The sequence below is a fragment of the Oryx dammah genome, unplaced genomic scaffold (assembly GCF_014754425.2).
Source record: "Oryx dammah isolate SB20612 unplaced genomic scaffold, SCBI_Odam_1.1 HiC_scaffold_27, whole genome shotgun sequence".
Classification (NCBI taxonomy): Eukaryota; Metazoa; Chordata; class Mammalia; order Artiodactyla; family Bovidae; genus Oryx; species Oryx dammah.
In genome coordinates this window covers 13,457,184-13,484,754 of record NW_024070211.1, presented here as the reverse complement: position 1 = coordinate 13,484,754, position 27,571 = coordinate 13,457,184, and the positions used below count along the sequence as shown (strand labels likewise).

Here is a 27,571-nt window from a genome sequence, read left to right as displayed (position 1 = left end):
GAAAGGAAAGGCAAGAATACCAAGAGAACACCCTTGTCAAAGCCCTTAGCAGAAACTGTGAAGGCACTTCTGTCTGGGGGTGGCATCTTCCTGTGGCTGCCCTGGGTGTAGCTTGGTGACATAGAAAGGACAGTGCACAGAAATTGGAACACCTGGATTTAGATCCTGGAAATGCCATCTAAGTGCACTTCCCTGCTTAACAATGGGTGACAGAGAAACTGTTCTTGGGAGGAGAAGGGGACGACAGAGGATGAGATGGCTGGATGGCATCACCAACTCGATGGACATGAGTTTGAGTAAGCTCTGGGAGTTGGTGATGGACAGGGAAGCCTGGCATGCTGCAGTCCATGGGGTCGCAAAGAGTCGGACATGACTGAGCGACTGAAATGACTGAACAGTTTCTCTGAGGCTCAGTTCTAATCTTTAGGAATAATTAATTACTGTGAGATTGTTGTGATGATAACATCAATATGCACATTGCATGTTCTCTACCTTCCTTACCATTCCCACTTTCTTTTTTCATTTTTTAATTAAAAAATTTTTTTGACTGTGCTGAGTCTTCATTGCTGCACTCAGGCTTTCTCTCATTTTCTAGTTGCAGCGACTGGGCGCTCCTCTCTAGCTGCAGCGCAAGGGCATTTCATTGCGGTGGCTTCTCTTGTTGCAGAGCACGGGCTCTAGGTGCGTGGGCTTCAGTAGTTGTGATGCACAGGCTCGGTTGCCCCGCAGCTTTTGGGATCTTCTTGGACTAGGGATTGAACCCATGTCCCTGCATTGGCAGGTGGATATTTAACCATTGGACCGCCAGGGAAGCCCTTTTTTTCATTTTTGTAGCCAGTCCTACTTTTTTCTTGGGAGACATAAATAGAATTCCAACATTCTTGGTTAAAACTATTTGTAGGTTTTTGGATTTTCGGGAAACTCCTAGCGTCTAGTTAAAAGCATGTTTATAGATTCCATAGGAAGAGCTACTAATAATATAGAACTTTATATGTGTTTAAATTACATGCTTTGTAAATGTTAATTTGTCCTGAAGGTTAAAATTGATTTTACCTATTGTTTGTAGAGTTTATAGCTAAGATGCTGTCCTCATCTCCCCTCTTAATTTTACCACCTGAAGTTTAGGAGCTTATTCAGTGTGCTTACCTGAATAATGTAAATGGCTTGCATTGTGACCCTAGCTTCTGTTTCAAGGCCCTTTGAAACTGTTTACTATAGTAACAAGTCTTATCTCTATGTCTCTTTGTTCTTATATGGCTTAAATTGAGCCTATTTTGAATTTTATAAATTTACATTTTTGACAAGCATCCCAAAGCTGTTACATCTTAGTGACACAGTATATCATTTGTAGCATTGAGTCTTGAAAATGTATAATTCAGAACAATGTGAGTGTATTTTTATGTACTGTCACCTTGGTAGAATTAGGATTATTGGGTGGTATACAGGCAGCATACTAACAAAATTCTTAAATTGATCCCTCCAGCTTATTCCAGTTCATGTTCCATACTCTACTCTCTCCCTGCCTGGCTCTAGTTTGGCTCTTTGCATTCACCCAGTGCTAGACATTGTACACATACATTTGGAGGTAGTGATGATTAGATGAGGGGGTTTGGGAAAGTTCCACTTCAGGCAGTCAGCCATCTTTCTTAGGTAAGCTGGAAAGCTTTCCTTTTTAATAAACGAGGGACTGTACTCTAGCCTTAGCAAAGGTGGCTTCTTGCTTATAATTGAGAGGTCCAGTAGACAGTTGGACAAGAAAGGGTTTTTGAATTATGACTGTTTTGTGTAATCTATTCCACACTTCATTCTTGCTCTTAAATATTACCTTCTAGTAGTGACTTGATGGACGTGAGTCTGAGTGAACTCCAGGAGTTGGTGATGGACAGGGAGGCCTGGCGTGCTGCGATTCATGGGGTTGCAAAGAGTCAGACATGACTGAGCGACTGAACTGAACTGAACTGAATCACTTTGAAGATGAGTTAGTTGAAGTCTAGAATGTTATGATGTGGGTAGTACATTTAATTAGGTAAACTTTGAAGGGATTCTTGTGATACTTGCTGTTTTTTCCTCCTGGTTTTGAGATTCTAGGCACTCCCAGAGATCTTCCAATTTGGAGAAATGTCGAGGGCACTCGGTTATGTAGTCTGTAGTGCCTTTCCCTGATGTTTGTCAAAGACACACTAGCTTGGATCAAATGAATCCCCTAATTTGTACTTAACTGTTCACAGTTGTGGACAAGCACTGTGGTCTTTGAGCCAGTAACAAGGTTTAGATCACATAATCATCTACATATATTATTGCCCTTCAACATATTGTTACTAAGTTAAAATGTATGAACAATAGCTATCATAATTCTCGTGTGATGCCGTTTCCTTTTTCTTTTTCTGGATTCTGTGTTTTTCATGTTTGAAAGCAAGAGGGATTGGGAGGGGAGAAAGCGCAGGGGTCATTGCTGAACCTGATGGTTAAAGGTAAGTGAATGTTTAATCTTAGTCACTTGATTATTGTTATTTTCCTTGTCAATATGTGAAAGTAAACATCGAAAAGCTTTTCAGTTGTACTTAATGTGTATGTAAAATTCAAGGTGCTAATGTGAAACTTTTCCCTCTATTCTAAACATTAGGTACGTTCTATGGATGAACTGAATCATGATTTTCAAGCACTTGCTCTGGAGGGAAGAGCGATGGGAGAGGTAAGTAAATTGGTGTGTCAGAAATGTGGGTCTGTTTTTAAGGGAAGGTTGGAGCTGTCTCTCATCAAATGTGTCTGAATCTAGTCTCCAGAAGTATGTGCTTGCTTTTCCTTGTTGCCATCCTCATGATAGGAGTGGGATATTGCAGAATTTTGCCAAAACAATCTCATTATAAGGAGAATGTTAACTTCAGCCTAATATGTTAAAAATAAAACCAAAATATAAGCACAAATTAATCAGTATTTGTCTTAACCAGTCAGTTGGAAATTGAGGTGTTAAAATTTTACAAAATAACTTAGTTTTATATGCATCAAACGTCCTTACCTTTGCTTCATTTTTCAGTCATTAGGTTCTTTTGCAGTGAAAGAGTTTTTAGATTGGCTGCTAGTCAGTATGTTGATAACCTATTTTTAGAGGATGTTGCAGCTTTTGAGGATGTTGTTTGCAGTTCCATTGTGAAGAAGGAAGGAATTGAGTATTTTGATAAATAATTCCAGAAGATTGAGGCCTGAGCTAGTCACCCATTACACAGGTAGAATTTAGAAAAAAGGATTTTGGTTTGTTTGTAATGTTTAAAATTTGCAGAAAATAATATTTACTATCATCTGTTATATTGATAGTGAAGATTGCTATAATTCTAAAAGAGGAATATAGATCAAGGACAGCTGATTTCTTGTGCTTCTGTATGTTGACAATAAGTGTTTTGGTGATAGGCAGTTTTTTTCTGGAGAGTTTTTTTCTGGAGTTTCTGGAGAGTTTCTTTTTCCCCTGTTTTATTTTTTGTATATCTAATATTTAAAAGCTCCCATGTCTATTTTAATGCTTTAAAGGAGGGAAAATAGGTATATGCTGGATTCTCTTTTATACCATTCATTAAATACATTTGTTATTAATAATTTAGCCAGTATTCTTTGATTCAGGCACTGTGCTAGGTTCTGAGGACTCAAAATTAAGATAATTTTCTTTCCTGATTTATAACAAATATTCATTGACTGCCGTTGTGACTGAGCATTAGTTAAAGTCTTGGTGCTTTGATCCTAAGATTCTTGCTGTCTTGGTTCTTCTGAGTCATCTTGTGGTCAAAGTCCTATCATCTTGTGGCCTGTTTTTGTTTTTCCTCTAGAGTTTGCAGATTGGATTGGTAGGTGTTCTTATGTTTTCCGGTGCTTGCCTAATATTATTGAAACAGTGCATATTAATAAACCCTGTTTGGTTATTAAGTAAAAGATTTTCTCACTGTATTTCTGGAGCAGAATTTGAACTGAAAGTTAACAGATGTATCTGATACTAAGTATAGGTGGGGAAACTGCATTTATCTGCTTCCCCATTCCTGTGATGGTAACCTGGTTCACTCTACCAAAAATCTAATCCTAGTCTTAAAATTAGTTATACAAAATAAAAATAATACCGTTACTGTTTTGTAAGCAACACTTCAAAATCTCTAAAGACTTAACTCTAATCAAAGAACAATGAACAAAAAGTGAATTTTATTTAAATTAACAAAAATATTTTAAAAAATCAGTTTTTTTTCTTCTCAAAATGTCCCTTCCTCCCAAGGTCTCCCGACTGCACCCTCCTTACTTCTGTTAGAAATGTCATTTTTTTGATGTTTGTATATAATTCCTCAGACCTCCGTGTAGGCCTGTGTAAGTAACTAAACAAAATATACATTCCAACAGTAATGCAGTGTCACTCTTCTTTCTTCTTTCCTCGTTATTAACAAAGTAGTAATAACTAGTATTTGTTGACCACCTATTAGGCAGATGTTAAGAGGTTTGCAAGCATTATCTCATCAATAACTCAGGACGGTTCTTTTATTCAGATAAAGAAAAAGGCTGAGATGAATTAAATTGCTCAGGGTCATAAATCTAGAAAGTGATGGAGCTGGCTACCTCTCCAAAGCATGAGAGTGAATAAAGCCAGTACTTAGAATTGATGGCAAAAATCTCATTTTAGAAAGCTTTATAACAATAGATATTTGGGGGAGGATTTTTTAAAATGTTTAATATACTTCCCTCCCAAAATACGGATACTTAACTGAAGTTAGTTTTTGAAAGCATAACCCAGTGTCCAGGCACAAAGGGAACAAACTAAGTATGGAGTGAAGTTTTTGAATTCGAGGAACTCTTTGTTTAGCTGGTTGAGCATGGAATGAATATACATGACGACGGGAAGTGTGCACTGTTTTTTTTTGTGTGTGGTTCATGTTCTGAGGAGGTTAGTGATCAGTACTGGCAAGACTAGTTTGTGATTACTTGAATGGAGGAGGTATAGGACTTGAGAAATATCCTATAGTTTAGTTAGGATTCATATAGGGGTAGGTTGGGAGAATGTTTTTGTAGAGATAAAAGGGAGATGGACACAAAAGAGAAAGGAAGAAAATAAGTTTTTGTAATAAAAAAGTTTCTAATTGGTTTAAAATAATTGAATTTCCTTCTCTTTAAACAGTAAAGCATCTCTGGGAGGGGATGTGTGTAAATGTAGTCTTTACCCACATAAACACTAAAATTTCAAGTAAATTGCCTAAGCCAAGCACAGTATTTTTTTGCTGCAGTTATTTTATTTGTATTTGTATGTGTCTGTGTGCTTGTGTGAGAGTCCTCCTTAGGGCAAATAATACCTATGTTCAAGAATGTATGAATCTTTGGAATTCAGAGAATTGGCTTCTTTCAAAGTAATTGATTTCTGGTAAAGTTAGTGCTGCCTGGCTCTTGTTATTCTTTTTCCCTCATCAAAGCCAGTGTTCAATAGACTCCTAGAGTCACTTTGCTGTATTTAGAGTGTTTCTTAGAAATCTTGCTCAGAAGTGACTATTTAAAACTTCACCTTCAAACCTTGCTGGTTGTCTGAAATACAGCTGTTCATAGCTGAAGGACACAGTATGAATGCTTTACTTGCCTCCTGTTGTAAAAAGTACACATAAAAAGGAAGGTAAGAAAATCTGTTAGGCTTAGGGCTACAAATTATTTTCAGATATTTCATCTACTATCCTTGTTAGCAGCCCCTTTCATTCAACTTTAAGTTCAGTTCTGAAAAGTTTAAAGGCATAGATTATTTCTGGTAGTTGAGTATTCAAGAGTGTATCTTTGTAGTACTGAGGAAGGCTCATTGCCCTGATGTTTCTGGGCTCTGTTTCTCCCATGGTTATTTGGCTTATGATCTTGCATGACTTTTTTACTCTGCATATAGGAGGGCAGCATTATTACTCTTTATGTCCTGAAAGGGATGGATTTGCAAAGGTTAGTGGTTCTCATTTGAAAGTACTTCAAGTCTTTGACAGAAAAGACACTTTTTCCTGAATAATTGGTTTTCTCCCTTTTGAAAACCAAGGAACCTTTTTCTTTTTAAGTTTCCTTAATGTTTTACATATTGTTTACTTGACAGTGTTCAGGGACATTAATAATAGTGATTATTTCTGGAATAAATGGAATGTCTTTAGATATGTGGCCCTTCATCTTTGTTTTAGAAAACTGAAGCATAGAAAAACTTACCCTTGGTAATAGACAAGTTTGTAAACAAGAGGAATGAAATCTGGAAAGTGCTTTTGTATGTGGAGTAATAATGAATCCTACCACGTTCCCTGGAAGTAGAATAAAGTGAGATATACTTAAAACATAGATGTAGGTTCTCATTAGGCATTACTTAGGAATTCTGCCCATAAATGTGAGAAAGCAGAATGGGTTGTAGAGTAAGGAGTTTGACAATATTTTGAAGAGTTCTAAACCCAAGGAAAGGTATAGCTTTGTGGGATGGCAGCTCACTGGACAAGAAGAACCCTTATATCACCACTTCCGGCCTTGCCTCAGACACTCATATTCTTTGGACTTTGCTCTTTTTCCATGGGTAAGACAGATATTGGACTAGATAGTTTTCCAGGACCCTTTTAAGTCTTAAGATCCTTGAAGTTTGTCCTGATTTCTATCTTTAAAAAGACAGAACATTGGAATAGTTTTGCTTTTTCTAGGATATGCCAGAGAGTATCTTAAAGATGTGTTTAGACTGTGATGAAGTGATTTGTAGCTTTTCGCTGGGGTCTCTGACTCGTTCACCATCTGCAGCTGCATAAGACACTTAAGTGTTTGTCCGTCAGGGCTCGCAGGGTGGTGACTGGGGAGCTGGGGCAGGTAGGAGCCTAGTTTGGACACCAGGTCCACATCTTTCAGCATGGCCTGGTAGCTCACAGAACTGGGAGGCTTTGGGCTAGCTAAAAGCACTTTTATGATCCACAGCCCCAGAGGGGCTAACCTCACACTGTAAATTCCTTGCAGGTAGAGTCCCATAGAAGTAACTCAGTTGACTCTAAACTGGATTGAATTTTGGAAAGGAATATGTTGTCTGGTAGCAAGATCCTTTTTTGCAGCAGGGAGGGAAAAATAAATATAGCCTGTGGTGCCTTAATATAAAAATATCAACCCAGCAGTGTAACACACCTTTCCCCCACAAAACGCAGCTTTTGAGTATGCAGAGGAATGGTAAAAGGTTCCTAGTTCCGTTCACTTTGTATTAATACCATTTGATTGTTGGGCATTTTTGACATCTTGTTATTAAAATGAAATGGTTACTGTAGAGAAAACATAGCCAGGCAGGCCAAGTGACCTGGAGGGAAGTTAATAACTATCTTGTATTCTGTTAATGATTGTGTAGAGGAGAAGTGACCTTTATATGAATATTGTTTCGGAAGTTTCTGGGATCTCTTAATAGTTTTGGGATGAGGATTGGGCATTTTGAGAAAGAAGGTTGATTAAGAAGGTGTTTTCTAACCTTGTGAATGTGGGTGCATGTGACATATGAAACCTAGTGCCCAGTCTGTCCTGTGACTTTGAGACATGTGTGGAACCCCACTCATTCCAGTATCTTCCTTCTATCCTGCACTGGGAAGAATGTGTTGAGCTGTCTTGGAATGTTTGAATACAGTAAAACATGCCTCTTTGAAGCAGGAGATAACTGATCCACATGTTGCTTAGTTTGTCTTCATTAAATTTCTCTTCTTCTACCCTCCTTTTTCTCAGTTTTTATTTTTTTCATCCATATCAGTATGTTTTATTTGAAAGCAAGCTAACTAACTGCAGTAACACAGACTTTTCAAGACACTTTGGCACTGATATCATTTCCTGTGTGAATCTTCCAACAAATTTTTGAGAGCTATTAGTACCATTTTTACATGAGGGAAGTGAGTTCTAAGGTCAAGTGACTCCAGCTAAGATCAGAAATATCAAAATGTGGATTGACTTCAAGTTCTGTTTCATTAGGCTCAGAAATAATAATAGCTGCAATCTTCATATACCATTTCCAGGTACTTTATTAATCACTTCACACACATTAACAGTTTTCACAGTGGTCCTGCAGTATGATGACGTCTGGACAAACATGGATTACAGAGGTTAACATGATTACGGGCCAGCTGTTTAAACCTAGCTTCTATTACTATAGATCCTGAGCTTTCCCACTGTTACTTTGCGTGTCCAGAGCCTACCCAGTACTGAAAAATCCGGCTTTGCTTATCAGCTCTCCTATGAAAGGTTCTTGCTTTCACCAACCAGAACCTACAGAGGAAATTCAAGTAGCAAGTCATTTGTTTATATCGTTTCTATGGCCCTAATTTATTTTATATATGTGATTTGTGTAAATATTTTCTGTTTCCTTGCACTTAAGTTTGTTGAGGGCAGAGGCTTCAGCTAATATGCACTTAGCTAACAGTGGCTGCCTAATGTTGTGTTGAATGAATTGTTTACCAGTAAATATTTTTTTCTAAGTATCAGTTCCTCTTTATTTTCCCTTTTACTTCAGAAATTCCCCCAGGGAACCTCAGGAGAGCTCAGTTCAATTCAGTAAATATTGATTGTATTCTGTATTCATATTACTTTTCCATCCTCTGGGGTGTGGGGTTCTGAAGAGGGGAAGGATGAGGAACAGATAAAACTGAAAAGTATTTGTTCAATCTGTTCTGCAAATCTTTATATTTTCAAACTATTCAATAATTATTTTACCAGAGTACACAAGATGAATAGCATATCAGCAATGCTGTTATCATCCAAGTTGAATCTTATGTATAAAAGGCTTTTATTATAAAGGATCTTTTGTTTAATGTAGCTGTAAGCATAGGACACATTCTTTGGGCCATCTGCTGTGGCGTGGGAATACCCTCATTATACAACCAGACGCAATGGTGTTCAGAAAATTGGAATTGCTCTTGTTATATTTCTTGTTCAAACTTGTATTAAACTTTGTTGTGTGTAATTCTTTCTTGTTTACTTTTATTTTGCTGATGAGGACCCAAAAGAAGAAAATCAATTCATTGTCACTTAGTTGATTAATGGATTTTGTGATCCTCATTTTAGCAAAATGTGTAGAAGAAATAGTTTATTTTCTGTGTTACATGCACATCTATGACATTTTCCACTCTAGGAACATATAAAAGAAGGAACTTGTCCATAACTGGCATACTGAGACACTTCTCTTGTCAGTTTAATAGTTAAAATTAGCCCGAGGATGACTGGTTGTGTGGGTCCCATCTTAGTTGTGGGTCCCAAACTGAGTGTGTGGTCCCATCTTGAGGAAGAGGACTCTATCTTGTTTTAATTGAGCTGTTTGCTTCCTGCTTGTGGAATACGAGGGGAGTAGGTCATGAAGCAAACTAGATGTTTTCATGGTTTTATTCATGCACATTACAGATTTCCTAAGTGACCTGGAAGCTTATCTTTTGTGCACTGGGCTCCCAGGTACTATTGCAAGTAATCATAATTATTTAAAGTCTAGACCTAGTATAACTTTAATATGATTATGTTATAGATCAAACCATGTAATTTATACTTAGATAAAAACAAATGACTATTAATAGGTAACTTAAAGGTGGCCAAGATAATAATGTTGTTGTTTCCTTACATGCTTTTCCTTATATTGTGCAGAAAAACCTGGTTCAATTCAGTTCAGTCACTCAGCTGTGTCTGACTCTGTGACCCTATGGACTGTAGCACACCAGCTTCCCGGTCCAGCACCAACTCCCAGAACTTGCTCAAACTCATGTCCATCGAGTCAGTGATGGCATCCAACCATCTCATCCTCTGTTGTCCCGTTCTCCTCCTGCCCTCAATCTTTCCCAGCATCAGGGTCTTTTCCAGTGAGTCAGTTCTTTGCATCAGGTGGCCAAAGTATTGGAGCTTCAGCTTCAGCATCAGTCCTTCCAATGAATATTCAGGACGGATTTCCTTTAAGATTGACTTAGGTTTTATCTCCTTGCTGTCCAAGGGACCCCCAAGAGTCTTCTCTCACACCACAGTTCAAAACCATCAATTCTTTGGCGCTCAGCTTTCTTTATGGTCCAACTCTTAACATCCATACACGACTATGGAAAAACCATAGCTCTGATTAGACAGACCTTTTGTTAGCAAAGTAATGTTTCTGTTTTTTAATATGCTGTCTAGGTTTGTCATAACTTTTCTTCCAAGGAGCAAGCATCTTTTAATTTCATGGCTGCAGTCACCATCTGCAGTGATTTTGGAGCCCAGGAAGATAAAGTCTCTCACTGTTTCCATTGTTTCCCCATGTATTTGCCATGAAGTGATGGGACCGGATTCCATGTTCTTCATTTTGTGAATGTTGAGTCTTAAGTCAGCCTTTTCACTCTCCTTTAAATTTCACCAAGATGCTCTTTAGTTCCTATTTGCCTTCTGCCATAAGGGTGGTATCGTCTGCATATCTAAGGTTATTGATATTTCTCCTGGCAATCTTGATTCCAGCTTGTGCTTCATCCAGCCCGGCATTTTGCATGATGTACTCTGCATATAAGTTAAATAAGCAGGGTGACAATATACAGCCTTGACATACTTCTTTCCTAATGTGGAACCAGTCTTTTGTTCCATGTCTGGTTCTAACTGTAGCTTCTTGACTTGCATACAGATTTCTCAGGAGGCAGGTCAGGTGGTCTGGTATTCCCATCTCTTTCAGAATTTTCCAGTTGTGATCCACCCAGTCAAAGGCTCTGTCATAGTCAATAAAGCAGAAATAGATGTTTTTCTGGAACTCTCTTGCTTTTTCTGTGATCCAGGAGATGTTGGCAATTTGATCTGTGGTTCCTCTGCCTTTTCTAAATCCAGCTTGAACATCTGGAAGTTCTTTGTTCACCTTGGGCATTTCTTCATTTTCTGAACATAATTTACTGTTTATGAAGTTAATCAGAGAAAAGTTTCTTTTGGCTCTATTCCAGTAACCGGAAGTGGGACAGTATAAAGAAAACTTTATTTTCAGTGGCTTCAGGAAGGGATGTGCAGTGGAGAAAGAATTAGTGTGGAACTTGCCTCAGGTTAATTTGCCACAAAATATTATGGAGCTAGAGGTACTAACAGTATCTCTGATTTTTTTTTTTAAAGGGTATGCTTTATGAGAGCAGCCAGTGTCTTTTGTGTGTTTAGTTTCAAGGATAAAGTTGTTAACAGTGGTTGTATTTTTTGTGTGGTAAAGAACACTGGGAAAGCTTTGCGCTTCCTTGAAGACTGTATTTTTTTTCTTTGACCCAGCTGTGCGGTGTTCCCTGAGTCTTAACCCCTGGACAGCCAGGGAAGTCCCCAAGTACATTTTTAAGTTAACAGTTGTCCTCAGTTGAAGAACTGTTTGCAATTCATTCTATTTTGTGGTGGTCCTAAAATTTCAAAGCTACCAAATTCTTATTATCTTTAGTTTAGTTCACTCACAGTGAATCCTGAGGACAGCCTTAAAACTTTACACTTTGGAGTAGTAGATTTAAACTTGTGACACCATATTCTTACATAGTTGGATCCTGTTGTCTTCTGGTCTTTGCACTCAACTGACTCTGTCGAATAGGTTCCTTATTAAGACAACTTCAGTGGTAGACTGGCTTATTTATGTATACTTAGTGACTTCATTCTTGGTCATCATAATGGGCTATGAATCTTCCATTTTGAAATTAAATAATTTAAAATGCCTTGAAAGCTGAGCGAGGCATTTAAGCAGCAGTTTGTATTACCTTCCCTGCTCCCATTTCCACAGATCCCTTCCTTTATCATTTTATGGCTAGATTACTGAAGTCACCTTTTTGCTTGGCTTCCCAGCATCTGTTTGCTTTCCCTCACTCCATTTAATAAAGTGATGTTAAGTTAATCTTTTAAAGTGAATTTTTATGATTTTATTTTCTGTTGCTGCCTGTTGGATTAGAGCCCAGGTCCTCAGTGCTCCACTAAGCCTCACTGGCAGCTAGCTCATTGTTCTTTTGTCCCCCTCTCCTTACTGCCCCTCTAGTTGGTGGCCAGGTTTCTTTTTTATTGGTGGGCACCAGGACAGAGAAGCCTGACGTCTGTGATTCATGGGGTTGCACAGAGTCAGACACAGCTTAGCTACTAACGACAGCAACCTGCCCCACTTGCTTTCATTTCTACCTTTGCTCTTCCGCTTTCTACTCCTCCCTCCTTTAAGGCGTTCCTTGACCATCCTGTGCCAGGTACTGTTCTTTCTTCATCTCTATAGGTTGTGAAGTTTAACAGTCTGCATCACACTAGTTAGTGTGCTTACTTTGAAATGCTCTGTAACTGTTTCACTTTGATTTCTGGTAGATTTGTAATCTTTCCTTCAAGGCAAAGACTTTATGTTATTTATTTTACTATTTTTGTTACTTCCAGTAGTGGCTTCTGTGGTTTGTGCATTTCAGTGTAAGTTCAAGTAATAGTTTACTTTTTGAAATCGGTAAGTAGTTCAGATGCTAAACCTTTTATTTTTTTCAGTAGTCAGAAAAGCAGTACTGGTTTTCTAGATAGGAGAGAAGATCAAATTACCACATTGGCCAGGCCTAAGTGATTTGTGTAACTTCATCATTAGTTGTGGAAGTGTTATTAAAGGACATTAGATACAACTATTAGCAGTGCGTATTATGATAAGAGTTTAATAACCCTGGAAAAATATTTTTTAAAAATCTGTTAATTTTATATACTGCAGTTATAATTATGCAAAAAAATTAAACTTTTTTTTTCTTTTCTTAAAAGGAATATATTAGATTTTAACCAAAGATGTTTAGTTATGAGACCATTAACATGGAAATTTGTTTTCACTAGTAGTCATCTTGCCATATAGGCTAAAAATTTTAAGTAGTAATTGCTAGGTGTCAGATTATGATCGGAGAAGGCAATGGCACCCACTCCAGTGCTCTTGCCTGGAAAATCCCATGGACGGAGGAGCCTGGTAGGCTGCAGCCCATGGGGTCATGAAGAGTCGGACACAACTGAGCGACTTCACTTTCATGCATTGGAGAAAGAAATGGCAACCCGCTCTAGTATTCTTGGCTGGAGAATCCCAGGGATGGCGGAGCCTGGTGGGCTGCCATCTATGGGGTTGCACAGAGTTGGACACGACTGAAGTGACTTAGCAGCAGCAGATTATGATGCTGCGGTCATAGTGAAATGTGGGAAAAAGTTATAGCAAACATTGATTTTTCAATAATTTTTTATGACTTGAATAAAATGAAACTGTAAAAATGTTTATAAACATTTAAAAATAATCTTTGCATAGAAGTATTGAGTAACTGATGCAGAACACTTCCTTAATTAGTAGATATATAAGTGAGAAGTGAGAATTTAGAGGATCATATTCCTTAAACTTGAAAGCAAAACCACCATATTCTTTGTTTTTTTTTTAAACCAAAGATTAAGCCTGTGATTAACCATTGAACATTTTCAACTTTCTATATTTAAGCTACAGTTTTCAAAGTGGACTGGAAGTTACTGTCTGCTTGCTTAAAAATATTTGAAGCATGTGGTCTGAGCTCTCTTAAAATTCCCACTAACTTTGGTCACTTTGAAATTATGTTGTAGCGAAATGTATCTGCTAAGAGAAAACACCTTATTTATTTGTAGTGAATTCTATACCACTATCTCAGTTTTTATTAAAAATCAGTTCTAAATCATAATAAAAATGTATATTATAACAAGTCATCCATAATCCCACTACATCAACAAACATCTATTTCAGTTTTTATTTTTCTTTCCAAACTTGATCCAAAAGGGAAGGGTCCATGAAGAGAAGCAATCTTTACATGTATGATTTTGTATTTTGCTTTAAAATTTACTGTTATTTTATAAATACTACATATAGTCATGATAGCTATTTTGGGTGAGCGTACATTGTTGCATACAGCTGTACCTTATTGAACATTTAATTTGCTCCCAGCTGTTTTGCTTTTATTCTTTGAATGTGAAGCTTCCCCCCGCCCCTTTGCATTATTTAATGTTGATAGACTCAGGAATGAACATGACTTTTTTTTAACCTAGCTTTTAAATTTTTTATTATTAAAAAAAATTTTATTGAAGTGTAGTTGATTTACAGTGTTGTGTGTTAATTTCTGCTGAACAGCAAACTGATTTAGTCTCACATGTACCCATACTCTTTTTCGTGTTCTTTTCCATTATGGTTTATCACAGGATATTGAATATAGTTCCCGGTGCTATACAGTAGGACCTTGTTGTTTATCCATCCTATGTGTGTAACAGTTTGCATCTGCTGATCCCAGACTCCCAGCCCTTTACTTTCCCACCTTCGCCTCAATTCTTGGCAACCACACAGCTGTTCTCCGTATCAGTAAGTCTGTAGTTTGATAGATATGTTCATTTTTACCGTATTTAGATTCCACATATAAATGATAACATATATGGTATTTATCTTTCTTTTTCTGACTTCATTTAGTATGGTTATCTCTAGTCCCATCTATGTTGCTGCAGGTAGTATGATTTTACTCTTTTCATTGAATGTATATATCACAGCTTCTTTATGGACATTTAGGTTGTTCCATGACTTGGCTATTGTAGATAGTGGTGCTTATGAACATAGGGTCTTTTTGGATTATGCCCCGTTTTGTTTGGATATATGCCCAGGAGTGGAATTGCTGGGTCATATGGCAACTCTAGTTTTTAAAGAAAGCTCCATATTGTTTTCCATAGTGGCTGCATCAATTTACATTTCCACCAACAATGTAGGAGATGAACATGACTTCTAATGTACAATCCTTTCCAAAAGAATTGTCCTAACAGTGAATGGATATATGTACAAGGCTTTTTCTTTATGCCTTGTAAAGGATATTGATTTATTCTTTTATATGTAAGCCATTTTTTGTTAAAACTTCAGTAATAAAGCTTTATGTGTATAATATAAAGTATTATGAACTATCTCACTACATTTTCCAACAACCCTCTGTGGTATGGAGGGCCAGGAAACCCCTTAGGGCTTTAATATTTTTGAGAATGGTTTTCTGAAAATTACACAGTTATCACAGTCAGAGCTATTGGTTTACCAGTAGTATTTCTTTACTGCCATTAGTGCTGAGTGGCCCTTTCTCTGAGTTGATGTTGAATTCTTTTAATGTAATGAGGATATTTCAGTTCAGTTCAGTCGCTCAGTCATGTCCGACTCTTTGCGACCCCAGGAATCGCAGCATGCCAAGCCTCCCTGTCCATCACCGTCTCCTGGAGTTCACTCAGACTCACGTCCATCGAGTCCGTGATGCCATCCAGTCATCTCATCCTCGGTCATCCCCTTCTCCTCCTGCCCCCAATCCCTCCCAGCATCAAAGTCTTTTCCAATGAGTCAACTCTTCGCCTGAGGTGGCCAAAGTACTGGAGCTTCAGCTTTAGCATCATTCCTTCCAAAGAAATCCCAGGGTTGATCTCCTTCAGAACGGACTGGTTGGATCTCCTTGCAGTCCAAGGGACCCTCAAGAGTCTTCTCCAACACCACAGTTCAAAAGCATCAATTCTTTGGCGCTCAGCCTTCTTCACAGTCCAGCTCTCACATCCATACATGACCACGGGAAAAACCATAGCCTTGACTAGGCGGACCTTAGTCGGCAAAGTAATGTCTCTGCTTTTGAATATACTATCTAGGTTGCTCATAACTTTTCTTCCAAGGAGTAAGTGTCTTTTAATTTCATGGCTGTAGTCACCATCTGCAGTGATTTTGGAGCCCCACAAAATAAAGTCTGACACTGTTTCTACTGTTTCCCCATCTATTTCCCATGAAGTGATGGAACCAGATGCCATGATCTTCGTTTTCTGAATGTTGAGCTTTAAGCCAACTTTTTCACTCTCCTCTTTCACTTTCATTAAGAGGCTTTTTAGCTCCTCTTCACTTTCTGCCATAAGGGTGGTGTCATCTGCATATCTGAGGTTATTGATATTTCTCCCGGCAATCTTGATTCCAGCTTGTGTTTCTTCCAGTCCAGCGTTTCTCATGATGTACTCTGCATATAAGTTAAATAAGCAGGGTGACAATATACAGCCTTGACGTATTCCTTTTCCTATTTGGAACCAGTCTGTGGTTCCATGTCCAGTTCTAACTGTTGCTTCCTGACCTGCATACAGATTTCTCAAGAGGCAGGTCAGGTGGTCTGGTATTCCCATGTCTTTCAGAATTTCCCACAGTTTATTGTGATCCACACAGTCAAAGGCTTTGGCATGGTCAATAAAGCAGAAATAGATGTTTTTCTGGAACTCTCTTGCTTTTTCGATGATCCAGCGGATGTTGGCAATTTGATCTCTGGTTCCTCTGCCTTTTCTAAAACCATCTTGAACATCAGGGAGTTCACGGTTCACGTATTGCTGAAGCCTGGCTTGGAGAATTTTGAGCATTACTTTACTAGCATGTGAGATGAGTGCAATTGTGCAGTGTTTACCAAGAGATTAAAAATTTTGGAGGGGCCTCTATCTTACCAGCTAGTTAAAATATCAGGTATTTGATTCCTGTATTGGCCACATTCCAGTGAAACTAAGCTTGTGTGGGAAGTTTGCATTGCCAGATGAGATGATCAAACCTGGTTATGCCTTTGGGGCTGTAGCATCCCTGTACTCTTTAAGAAGCCAAATTTTTCCTTTGAGAGCTAGCTCTATGTACCTTATGTTGAGTGTGTAAGTAGTTACCTGTTTTATTCCTCTTGAGTACAGCATACTTAATGGAGATTCTATCTGTTCAGGTATTAGTGGTGGTATGGTCAAACACATCTACTCCTTAATAATCAGCTTGCCTCTTAGTTTCTGCAAAGCTGTAATCATGGTTCTTGCAGTGTTTTTGTTAGGGCTCTTAATTTTACGGGCTTTTCACTGAAGTGGGCTGGGTGATGTGCTCACTTTTGTGAGTTGTATACACAGGAGCATCTCACTGGCTTTGCCATTAGTAGTGTGAAGTCTGTTGGTTACTATTTTGTTATTAAATAATATTAACAGCTAACTCTGACTGGTTACTCTTGAGTTTTGCGTTGTTACATGCTATAACATTCAGTGTTTGTAACAATTCATTTTATCAGTGAGAAAACTGAGGGTTACTCTTGAGATTTGCCTTGTTACATGCTATAACATTCAGTGTTTGTAACAGTTCATTTTATCAGTGAGAAAACTGAGACCTAGATGAATAAATTCAACACAGTTGGAACATGAAGCCAGTTTTATTTGTCTGGTTTTAAAAATGACTTCAGAGTAGTTGTGTGTGTTTTACCCATGATATTACTTCTTAAAATAAGAAGCCTGAAGGTTTTTGATGTTCTTAGCCTTTTAGAACACTTTTGTTTAAAGGGCTGTTGGTAGGGGTTAATGTGATGGTCGATTGTGCAAGTGTAGCTTTGTGTATTGTCTTTTTTTTTTTTTATTTTTAAGTGTTTCCAAACAAAATTTATGGAGGTTTCCCAAGTAGTTGACATTGCTTATAAACCAGTGGTGCTTGGTTTCTACTTTCTTCTTGAGAAGCCTCATGGATAAGCTTACTTAATTTCTTTACTCTTCTTAAGTCTTTTCTTTTACAAACCTGTAGTTCAAGCTGGTATTAAATAGTGTATGTGTTTTTCTTCTTAAGACTGAAGAACAGATACTATTGGAGAGGCAGTTAGGAATCCCACATAATGGGACTGTACAAGGAAGAGTACAAGGCCTGTTGTGTTGCTGTTGTCAGATGGTAGGGCCTCCCAAGCCCTGGTTCTCAATTTGTATGTCTTAAAGGGGATATACTAATTTAGAGCTGATTGGGTTGTAGAACTGACCTGTACTAACTAGAACTGCAAGAGAGGAGTGTATGAAAACTAAAATGCTGTTTACTAATTTATAAAGAGAGATAGCAGTTCTCAAGTGGATCAGCATGTTTGGCTGTAGGTGGAAACAGAGTTCTCTTAAGAAGTTTGCTTGGTAGGCAGAGTCTGAGCCAGGGAACATGGATGTTTTTAGTGGCTACTGTACCCACACTGCTGTCTAGTCTGATGCAGTAATTGCTTTTATAAGGACAGACTTGTTTGTGCATCCTATTGGCTCTCCCTAAACTTGGGTACCGGATAATACTGCCTTCTTCATCTGACTCCCTGGCTCTCCTTTCCTTTGGTTGGACCAATTCCGAATTCCCTTATCTTCCTTTAGAATTGTCAAATCTTTTAATCCTCTTACTGCTTAATCTTTCTTTAAATTGAATTCTGTAAACTTCTGCTGTGAACTGTTCTTTGTTCCTGTCAGAGAGCAGTCTTTATTTTCAAGTTCTTGATGGGGTAAGCAGTAACCATCTTTTTCATAGACTAGTTGCGTTTGAATGTTTGGTGATTGAATTTAGGTGTGGCTTATGTGAGGTTTTAATGGACAGGAATTAATGGATATAAATCTGAGCAAACTGGGAGATAGTGAAGGACAGCCTGGCATGCTTCAATCCATGTGGTCTCAAAGGATACAACTTAGTGACTGAATGATGGCAGCAAGAAGGGAAGGTCTGCAGGTTGGCAAACCTGGATGCTTTAGCCTGTGCTATGGATGATGTTGGGGATTCCCTGGTGGCTCAGATGGTGTCTGCCTGCAATGTGGAAGACCCGGCTTTGATCCCCGGTTCGGGAAGATCCCCTGGAGAAGGAAATGGCAACCCACTCCAGTACTCTTGCCTAGAAAATTCCTTGGATGGAGGAGCCTGGTGGGCTGCAGTCCATGGGGTCGCGAAGAGTCGGTCACGACTGAGCGACTTCACTTACTTATGGATGATGTTAATCTTCAGAGGGCTTGAATCTTAATCTGAAATAATTGGATACCCATCATCACTTTGTTTTATATTCAGTAGATTACAGCTCCTTTTAGTATGATCAGGTTCAAACAGTGTCTTTGCTTTAGATGACTCCTGGTTTTGTGATTGCTACTAATTCTCAGTAAGTTTAACGTATCTAAATCCATTTAATTTTGCAGAGTTTAAGAAAACCAGTAATTTTTTCTTTTTATTACAGAAGGGCTATAAGACAAAGTGAAACATGAAATTTTTTCAAAATTAAAAAATATTAGAAGTAGAACAAGACTTGCTTCTTGAAAACAAAATCTTAAAGATATTTTAAATGTAAGAAAACCCTTGTGTATATTCATGGCTATATTAGTTATCTATTGCTGCTTACTAAATTACCCCAAAATTTAGTGGCTCAAAACAGGATCCCAGTCATGACTTTGCAAGATTCTCTATTTCAGGGTCCCTGACAAGCTGCAGTCAAGATTTCAGCCCCAGCTGGGGGTACAGTCATCTCAAAGTCCCAGCTGGGGAAGGAACTGCTTCCAAGCTCACTTACGTGATTGATATCAGGATTAAGTTTCTTGCAGATTGTTAGACTGAGGACCTCGGTTCCTAACGAATTGATGTCCAGTGACCTCTCGGTTCCTTGCCATATGTGTCTCTCTATTGGGCAGCTCACAATATAGCAGCTAGTTTTATTAAATTGAGAAGGAGCAAGGGTGAGAGAGGAGCAGAAACAAGATGGAAGTCAGTTCTTAAGTCTTGAAAGCAACACTACAGTCATTTTTGCTTTGTATTGTTGCTTAGGAGCAAGTCACTAGGTTCAGCCCACAGTCAAAGGAAGAGGGGGAGTCACATGAGAGACTGATTACCTAGAGGCAGAGACTTTGGGAGAATTGACTTGTTATTGCCTTCCTCTGCTGCTTTCTTTTTCTTTATCTCTTACAGACTTTCCTTTTCATTCCCTGCCATTTTTATTAGTAATAAGTTAATTGATCTTCTTGGCTACTTTGCCAGATCGTACGGGGTTTTAGTACTTTTGGGACTGCTCCTAGCACCTCTTCAGGATTTATATTTATAGATACTGTTCATGGTGGGAGACACCATTAGTATCTGACTGTAGTCTTGAAGTTTTTAATATGTATACATTGTGTGCATTGTACTACATCATTTTATATAAAGGACTTGAGCATCTGAGAATTTTGGCATCCAAGGGGGCTCCTGGAACCAGTCCTGCATGAATACCAAGGGGCAACTGTATCCCTTTGAGATGCGTTGCATCTGTTACCACTTTGAAATACAGTCTCCGCTTTTTAGTGCCTTTCTACAAGTTTCTTGTATTATTGTTTCCTTTTGAGAGAAGTTGACCTGAAAATGGCTGCCTTTATGTGGACCTGCTTTTACTGGCACTGCCTGTTATAACGACCTGGCAAGCTGCAGTGAAAGAAGGCAGGGTCGTAGAAGTCATTTTTGAAGCCTTGAGTTCAGGGCTGCTGCTTTCAGTAAGCAGTTTGACAAATTATGGAAAGACTATGTTTGCACATGGAGGCTGGTGCTTAGAGAAGCTTGAGTTTTGCGTAAAGATTTCTACATTTGTGTCGAGAGGGATGAGCAGTATAATGAATGTATTTCATCACCTTTGCTGTCTTTCCAATATGTGAGACTAAAGTTAACTGACTGATGAAGTGTCCCTTGTGCTGACGTTCTTTTGGTGCACAGAGAAGTTGATGCAGACTCTTGTTTGCTCACACTCCATACGAAATAAAGGAGAAAGACCTAAACAACAGGGAAAGAAATTCTGTTTCTATTTGTAGTCTTATGAGAGGGCATTTTTGAAATTAAGAGAAGTTTAAAAACAACAATTCTTGAGTTGTGATGAATAGTGCACGTTAATTTTCACTGTCCCTTCTGCGGTTTACAGCTGTTTTGCCTTGGTGTAATGCCACTGAATACATTTATTGAGAACCTCCTTTGTGGTGGACATTGTGTTAGGTGCATATCTACAATATCTCTAATCATCACAGCATCCTGAGAAATATCTCCTTCATTAGTACAAAGAAAATGAGGCCCAGGGCAGTCCTGCATTTTGTCCTAGGACACATCAAAGTTGTTTAGTCTAGGGCTTCCTGACTCTATTGCTTAGCTGTGGTCTGGGCTCTTGCTCCCACCTGTCCTCATTGTCCTTCAAGTTAACAAACCAGCTGTGTCCTTGTTTCTTTGAGAGAATGAACCCTAGAGGCACACTAGGAATTGACTGCTTATAACTGCTCATCATCAAGTAAACCAGTGCATCTGTGCAATTAAATGTCAGACCAAAATAGGTCTTTTTTTCATGACCTTGTTGGACCAGGAAACAATGTTAGGGCCTGAAAAATAAGTGGGAAATTGCTTTGGTTCAGGTAGTAACCCATGTCTACCATATAGTTTCATAGAACTCAAATAAATTGATGCTGAGAAACCCAGAAGTTGGATTGGAAAGCTGAGATGCGTTTTAGTGAGAGCAGAGTTGAGCTGTTTCTCCTTATCGTTGGGTTATAGGTTATACATAGGAAAGGTAAAACCTTAATCATCAAGGAGGAGAGCAAATGTTTTGTACTCTCTGCTTTTCTGTTCTCTTCCTCTGAGAAATTCAACTCTTCAGGTGTGTTCTTTTATGCTCAAAAGCAGTGATTAAGTATTATCTCAAACTTCTGAGTTTCTTGTCTGACTAGTAGCAGCTGAAGTGAAAACATAGAATAAATAAGAGGGACGTTTCATTAGTGAGTAAAGCTGATGAAGCATAATGGCATAGTAATGGAAATTTACTTTGCACCGTGGGCCACTGATAGTTCGATCATGTGCAGAACTGTACTGTGTTTTGCTTGAAGGGTGGTTTGCATTTCTTTGGTTGAAGCTAATTTAAAGCTAATGATGCCTGCATTTCTAGGAAGTATGGAATGTTTTGTGAAGTCACTTTAATGGCATTACTAAGTATTCTTAAGATTAACTGAGGTTAGGAGATTTTAATTTCCCTTCCAGTAATGGGGGAATAACTGATCTGTCTTTCCAAAATCTTGGAATAGGTTAATGTTGTGGTTAGGAAGTGTTTTTTTTTGTTGATTTTTGTTTGTTTTAGTTTTTTCTTTGTGGTCTTGAAAATGTGTATGAAGGAGGTAAATGTTGCCTCTAGTGTTCCATAGCTGGCGTCTGAGTTAATGCCCAAGCTTGAGTAGCTTTGTAGGGTCAGTTAGTGTAAATGTAGGCAGAAGTAGCCTTTTCAATAGTTGTAGGTACTTTTCTTTTTCAGTAAGAATCTTCTTAGTGAGCAGTTAGCTGATAGGTCTAATATGAGTCCCCTTCCCTCCCCACTTAAAAATCTTGGCATAGATTAAGTGAATAATTCCAGATGTTTAAGCTGAGCCTCTATTGTGATGGGTTGATCTGTAGCCCTGCTTGCATTAGGCCTCTTTGTGACTTTTACGAAAGATAAAGTAGTGCTCTGAGGACAGTCTGCAGAGTCAGAACACTGTAATTAAAGACCTTCAGGGCACGTGAGCATCTTCAGTACCCTTGTCTAAAAGAAAGTGTTGACTGCTGTACTTTCATCCTTTATGAATTCTTTAAAAGCATCTATTATTTTTAATTTGCAGCAGCTCTTGCCAGGTAAAAAGTTTTGGGAAACAGATGAATCCAGCAAAGATGGACCAAAAGGAATATTCCTGGGTGATCAATGGCGAGACAGTGCCTGGGGAACATCAGGTAATCTAGATCTAGCATCTGTACTGTGATTTATGCCTGTCTTAGAGCTCCTTTCCTCAGCAATTGGCAAGTCATGAATTTTACATCAGTGACATAAGCATGTCAAGCAGTGTCCTGTCCTGTAGTATAATTGCCATGAAGGAGCTTATATGATGTAATTTATTAAAACATAATTAATGCAAAATCAAATCTTCAATATTTTTGCTGAAGTGCTAGCCACAGGGGAACGGTCTTAGTTGAAATGACTGTAATTTCAGCTACAACTTCTTGTTCTGTACTGCTGTCAGCATACTTGGAATTGGAAAATCCATGCCTGCCATTTGAAGTTCATGTTTCTTTCTCCTCCCATTGCCCCTGTGTACTGTGTATGGGGTGTTCTATCTAAAAATGTGGTTGGGGCCAAATAAGTCACTGGGCATGGATGTGTTTCTGACTGACTACCCCTGAAGAGAGAGACGGGGAGAACTTGAAGAGGCAGCCACACTGACAGCAGAAAGAAATGACAGATGATGGGGAGGAAGGAGTCAGAACATTCAAAAGCCGATGTGCTGTGTTGCAGCGCAATGTAACAATGGAACCTCAGATGACCGTGGTCATCAGAAAAGATCAGATTATGTTGTTATTTTAAAAAGGGCAGTAAACTCACATTTCCTTTTAGTGACGTTACCAATAAAATATATTAAAAAGGAATTCTGCTACTTGAAAGGGGTAAACATTAATTTGTCCACTTAGCTAGATAAACCAGTTATGTGAACTACTGTATTGCTGTCCTGGATATATGAAGGGTGTGTTCTGTTTCATTAGCTTATGTAGAATATTATACTTAGGGAAAACACAGTAGGACATTTTGGCTCAATTTACCATGGCAGGTTTCCTGATTCCCAGTCATTGGTTTATCCATGAGACATCGCTCGTAATTTGTTTGAGCCTCTGGCTGCACTGTATCATGCTTGTGTATCTTTTTTGTAGATCATTCAGTTTCCCAGCCAATCATGGTGCAGAGAAGACCTGGTCAGAGTTTCCATGTGAACAGTGAGGTCAATTCTGTACTGTCCCCACGGTCGGAGAGTGGGGGACTAGGAGTTAGCATGGTGGAGTATGTATTGAGCTCATCCCCGGGCGATTCCTGTCTAAGAAAAGGAGGATTTGTAAGTTGGCTTGAGGAACTTGTTCCTATCTCTCTCTCTCTTTCCCCTTCCCCCTAAAGAAAAACATGCCTGTTGAGTTTCCTTAGGTATTCACAGCACTAATTGCAGAGTTTTTAACAACACTTTTATTGCAATTAGATCTCAGCAAACACAGCAGGAGATATGACTAAACTTTTTAAAAATAGAGAAAGGATGTTTTTTTGGGACTCATTTATAGTAATGTGAGGTAAGAACTGAAACCTAGGTCTCAGTTCATCGGTCCTCCAGAAAACACACAAAAAGAGAAGGAATTAACACAAAGCTGAAGGCGGATGTCAGTAGGGAGTAGATCTGAGAGCAGTGGTTTGCCAAGACCTGAGGGTCCTTAAAATGGATCGGATAACGTGGGTTCATTCTTGTTTTTGCTAGCTAAGCTTTAATTATGAAATGATCATTGGCCCTCTTTGAATAACTTTGCTTGTCATACCCAGTCTTATCAGGAAATCAGAAGTTCTGTTAATTCTGTGTTGCAAATTTTTTCAGATTCATCACCATTGACTTCTCTGATGCTAAATTCTAGCCAAAGCAGCATCTCTGTAACCTCTTCCCTAAGTCTTAAGTAATCTTCCTCAAGCATCTTCGATAGCCTTTCTCAAGACTAGTTCTTTCTTATAGCATTGACTTTATAGATCTAAAAGTCTTAAGATGCATTTCTGTTTGAATCTTCCTCATTTTGTGTTCTTTGACTGGTTTCATATTCCAGGTCATAGCTAGGAAGATCACAAAAGGCACCCTAACTCTTTCTTCCTTACTTTTCTTTTGACTCAACATGATTTGTACCTTTTCAAAGCACTGTCTCCCTGAAGTCTTTTTGGGCCAATACTTCTGTTGGCAGTCATTTTAAGAGAGCTTCTTTCCCACAAATCATGTTAATAATTTTACCTTTATAACTGTCTTACATTCTGTTATCTTAGTGGCATTTATTGTTAGTATTTTTATCATTAGACATCTGTTGCTAGGTATCCGAGGCTTGGTTCTATTTTCCCAGTTCCACTTGAAACTAATTTAGTGTCAACAACATGTTAGTGGACACTAAATGAATGATTGCTGACTTGGTCGTCAGGAAAATGTTATCAGGTGGCCTCCAAGGTAACCAGAATCCACCTGGAGTTAACTTGATTCTACTCATGTCAAAGGTAATGCTTCAGTGGACATTGACACTTGACATGTGGCTGGAGCTTTTGATTCTACCAAAAAGGAAAAAAAAGAGTGGGGCAGGGGGAGTGAAATGAGCTTATTTAAGAGGCTGGTTTGAATTTCTCCCAGCTTTACACCTAGAAATTTGGTTTGAGGAATTAAGCCAGAACAGGCTCATTCATTTTTATAATAACATTTAGGAAGAGCAAGGGACCAAACTGGGGCTTTTGTCTTGATTCTTTCATACTAGCTGTTCCAAAGTTGACCTGATTAACTTCTGGGTCTTTTAACCCTGCAGAGACATAGGTTCAGTGGCTCATAGGTCAGGTTGGAAAATAGTGCTTGTATTTGAGCCTTCCCAAGAGGCTTTTGGGGAAGAACAAGATCTACCCTTTGGATGTGAGGAATGAGATCAGGCAAAATGATCATTTGCATGTTGTCTCATGGGAAGAAGGGTGTTACTTCTTCTCTTCTTTCAACTTATCCCCAGCTCACCTCTTTTTCTTACCTCTCACACTTTGCTCATCTTGAGTACACTTTGCTCAGAGGAAGTGCTGCCTTCTAACTTCTGCCTATGTTGTGGTTTAGTTGGTAAGTTGTATCTGACTCTTCAACCCCAGGGACTGTAGCCTGCCAGGCTTCTCTGTCCATGGGATTTTCCAGGCAAGAATACTGGCGTGGGTTGCCATTTCCTTCTCCAGGGAGTCTTTCCGACTCAGGGATTGAACCCACATCTCCTGCAAGTCTCTTGCATTGGCAGGTGGATTCTTCACCACTGAGCCATCAGGGAAGCACAACTTCTGCCTATAACTTTTAGGTATTTACTATAGGAGAAAAGTCATAGCTAAGTCATTACTGTGGTGAACTGGAACCCCTGAGATTCTTGCCATGAATTCTCTTATCATGTGTGGACAGCTTCTAAGTCTTGAGCATTAGCCACCAGACATGTGTCTGGGTTACTGTGAAGTTTGTGAAAGTGAAAGTCACTCAGTTGTCTTCAACTCTTTGCAACCCCATGGACTATAAAGTCGATGGAATTCTCCAGGCCAGAATACTGGAGTGGGTAGCTTTTCCCTTCTCAACCCAGGGATTGAACCCAGGTCTCCTACATTGCAGGTGGATTCTTTACCAGCTGAGCCACAAGGGAAGCCCAAGAATACCGGAGTGGGCATCCACTATCCAGTGGAAGCCTGTCCCTTCTCCAGTGGATCTTCGTGACCCGGGAATCAAACCGGGGTCTCCTGCATTGCAGGTGGATTCTTTACCAACTGAGTTATGAGGGAAGCCGTGAAATTTGTAGGAAGCAGAAAAATAATTAGAAGTAGGAGAAAGATAAAACACTGTGGCCGATTTACTATGTTTTCCTTTTTAAACAATTATTTCATTAGTTAATCTATGATGAAGCTGTGTCTTTTGTATTCCATATCTTTATTTGGTTTTGTAAAGGTGGCTTCTATCCTTACTTGTCTTGAGAGATTGGTGATTTCTAGCTCTTTTGTAGTATTGTTACCAGGGGAAGCTAAGACCTCAGGATAGAGGTCAGAAAATTGAATTCTCTAAAAAGCATCTGCTTTACTGAGTTTCTGAAGTTTGCATAAAGATAAATGAAAATTCTCCAAATCTGTATTCCAGTTTCTCAGGAGGAAGGTTGCGTGTAATGAAACGTTATCCTGTATTTTGACTTGAGTTGCACCTAAATGGTGATACAGGAAGACTGACCAGTGACGTCAGTCCATCACTTTGGCACATCTAACCTTATGGTGGATAGAGAAATGGGATCAGTGACCTGCTTTATCAGCTTTTTGGTTGTTTCCTGCTGATCTTGTGCTTCTCTTGGTTTTGCTGTCTGTCTGTTGGTTAAGGTGACATTTGATCACAGCTCTGGTCATGGAAACCTGAATCACTTTCTGGTTGTCATGGTATGCATACATCTGGAAAGAGGTGAGCCTTTTTTTATTTTTAAGAAAAAATCTATTTTGTCTTTTAGAGCGCTGAGTTCAGAGACCAAGGAAGACAGAATATCTGCTTCTAGTATATAGTTTTTCTAAAGAGTAGTCATTGGTTGTTTACGGATTAGAGCATTCAGATGTTTTTCTTTTTAGGGGATCATACCAGCATTTCTTCTGGTTAGCCTCAGAGAAGCTCCATTTGAAACCCCCAAGAGCTAAAAACATCATCCCTAATGGCATAATGAATGTACACCTCAAATCAAGTACCAGACTCTAATGAACTGCTCAGTTAAAGGGGTTTAGAACTAAAGTAATCACATTGGTTTTCCGTTTTCAGTAAAGTTGTTTTATGGTTAAAGCTTGAATGAATGTATTTAACCCTGTCTAGCTTTCCTGAGCCTTTCTTAAGTTCATTTCGAATGTAAAAATGGACTCGGTCATTTTGGCTTTTGTGATAAGAGTGCTTGCATGCTGATGATAAGAATCCGATAGCAGTGTTTTGTTCTCAGCACCCACTGGAAGTTTTTGGTAGTATTCCAAGTATGAATCAGAAACTTCAGGGTAGCAGTTTTCAGAAAAATGGGAAAATTCAGAATACCAGTTAAGTCAGAGTCAGGTTTTTAAATTTGATTTATTTCCTTTATTCCTGGGTTAAAGACATCCCCTTACCTGCCTGCTCAAACACCCCGAAATAAAACAAAGCATGGTTTTGGATGGTTATAAAGTCGTATGTATTTACTATGTTTTTAGGCATTGGGTGAAAAGATTTTTTAGAAAAAAACAAAATATATTGGGAAGACCTTTCTGCTTGTTTGTAGAGACTGGCTGCTTTCTGACCTGGAGGTTACATGCACACTCATAGCAATTCATTT

The 27,571-nt window shown here is 38.7% G+C and overlaps 1 protein-coding gene across 17 annotated transcripts in view; it reads left to right on the top strand.

The window, feature by feature from the left end:
- PUM1 (pumilio RNA binding family member 1) overlaps positions 1–27,571 on the top strand; it is a 125,309-nt gene that overhangs the window by 32,585 nt on the left and 65,153 nt on the right. For 11 of the 17 annotated variants that reach the window (XM_040227956.1, XM_040227963.1, XM_040227954.1 and 8 more), the window contains exons 3-5: positions 2,624–2,692; positions 22,318–22,426; positions 23,396–23,574. In XM_040227956.1, coding sequence (XP_040083890.1) covers positions 2,624–2,692; positions 22,318–22,426; positions 23,396–23,574 — 357 coding nt within the window. The remainder of the gene's footprint in view (positions 1–2,623; positions 2,693–22,317; positions 22,427–23,395; positions 23,575–27,571) is intronic. The other 6 variants (XM_040227952.1, XM_040227967.1, XM_040227958.1 and 3 more) reach the window with 2 other exon arrangements.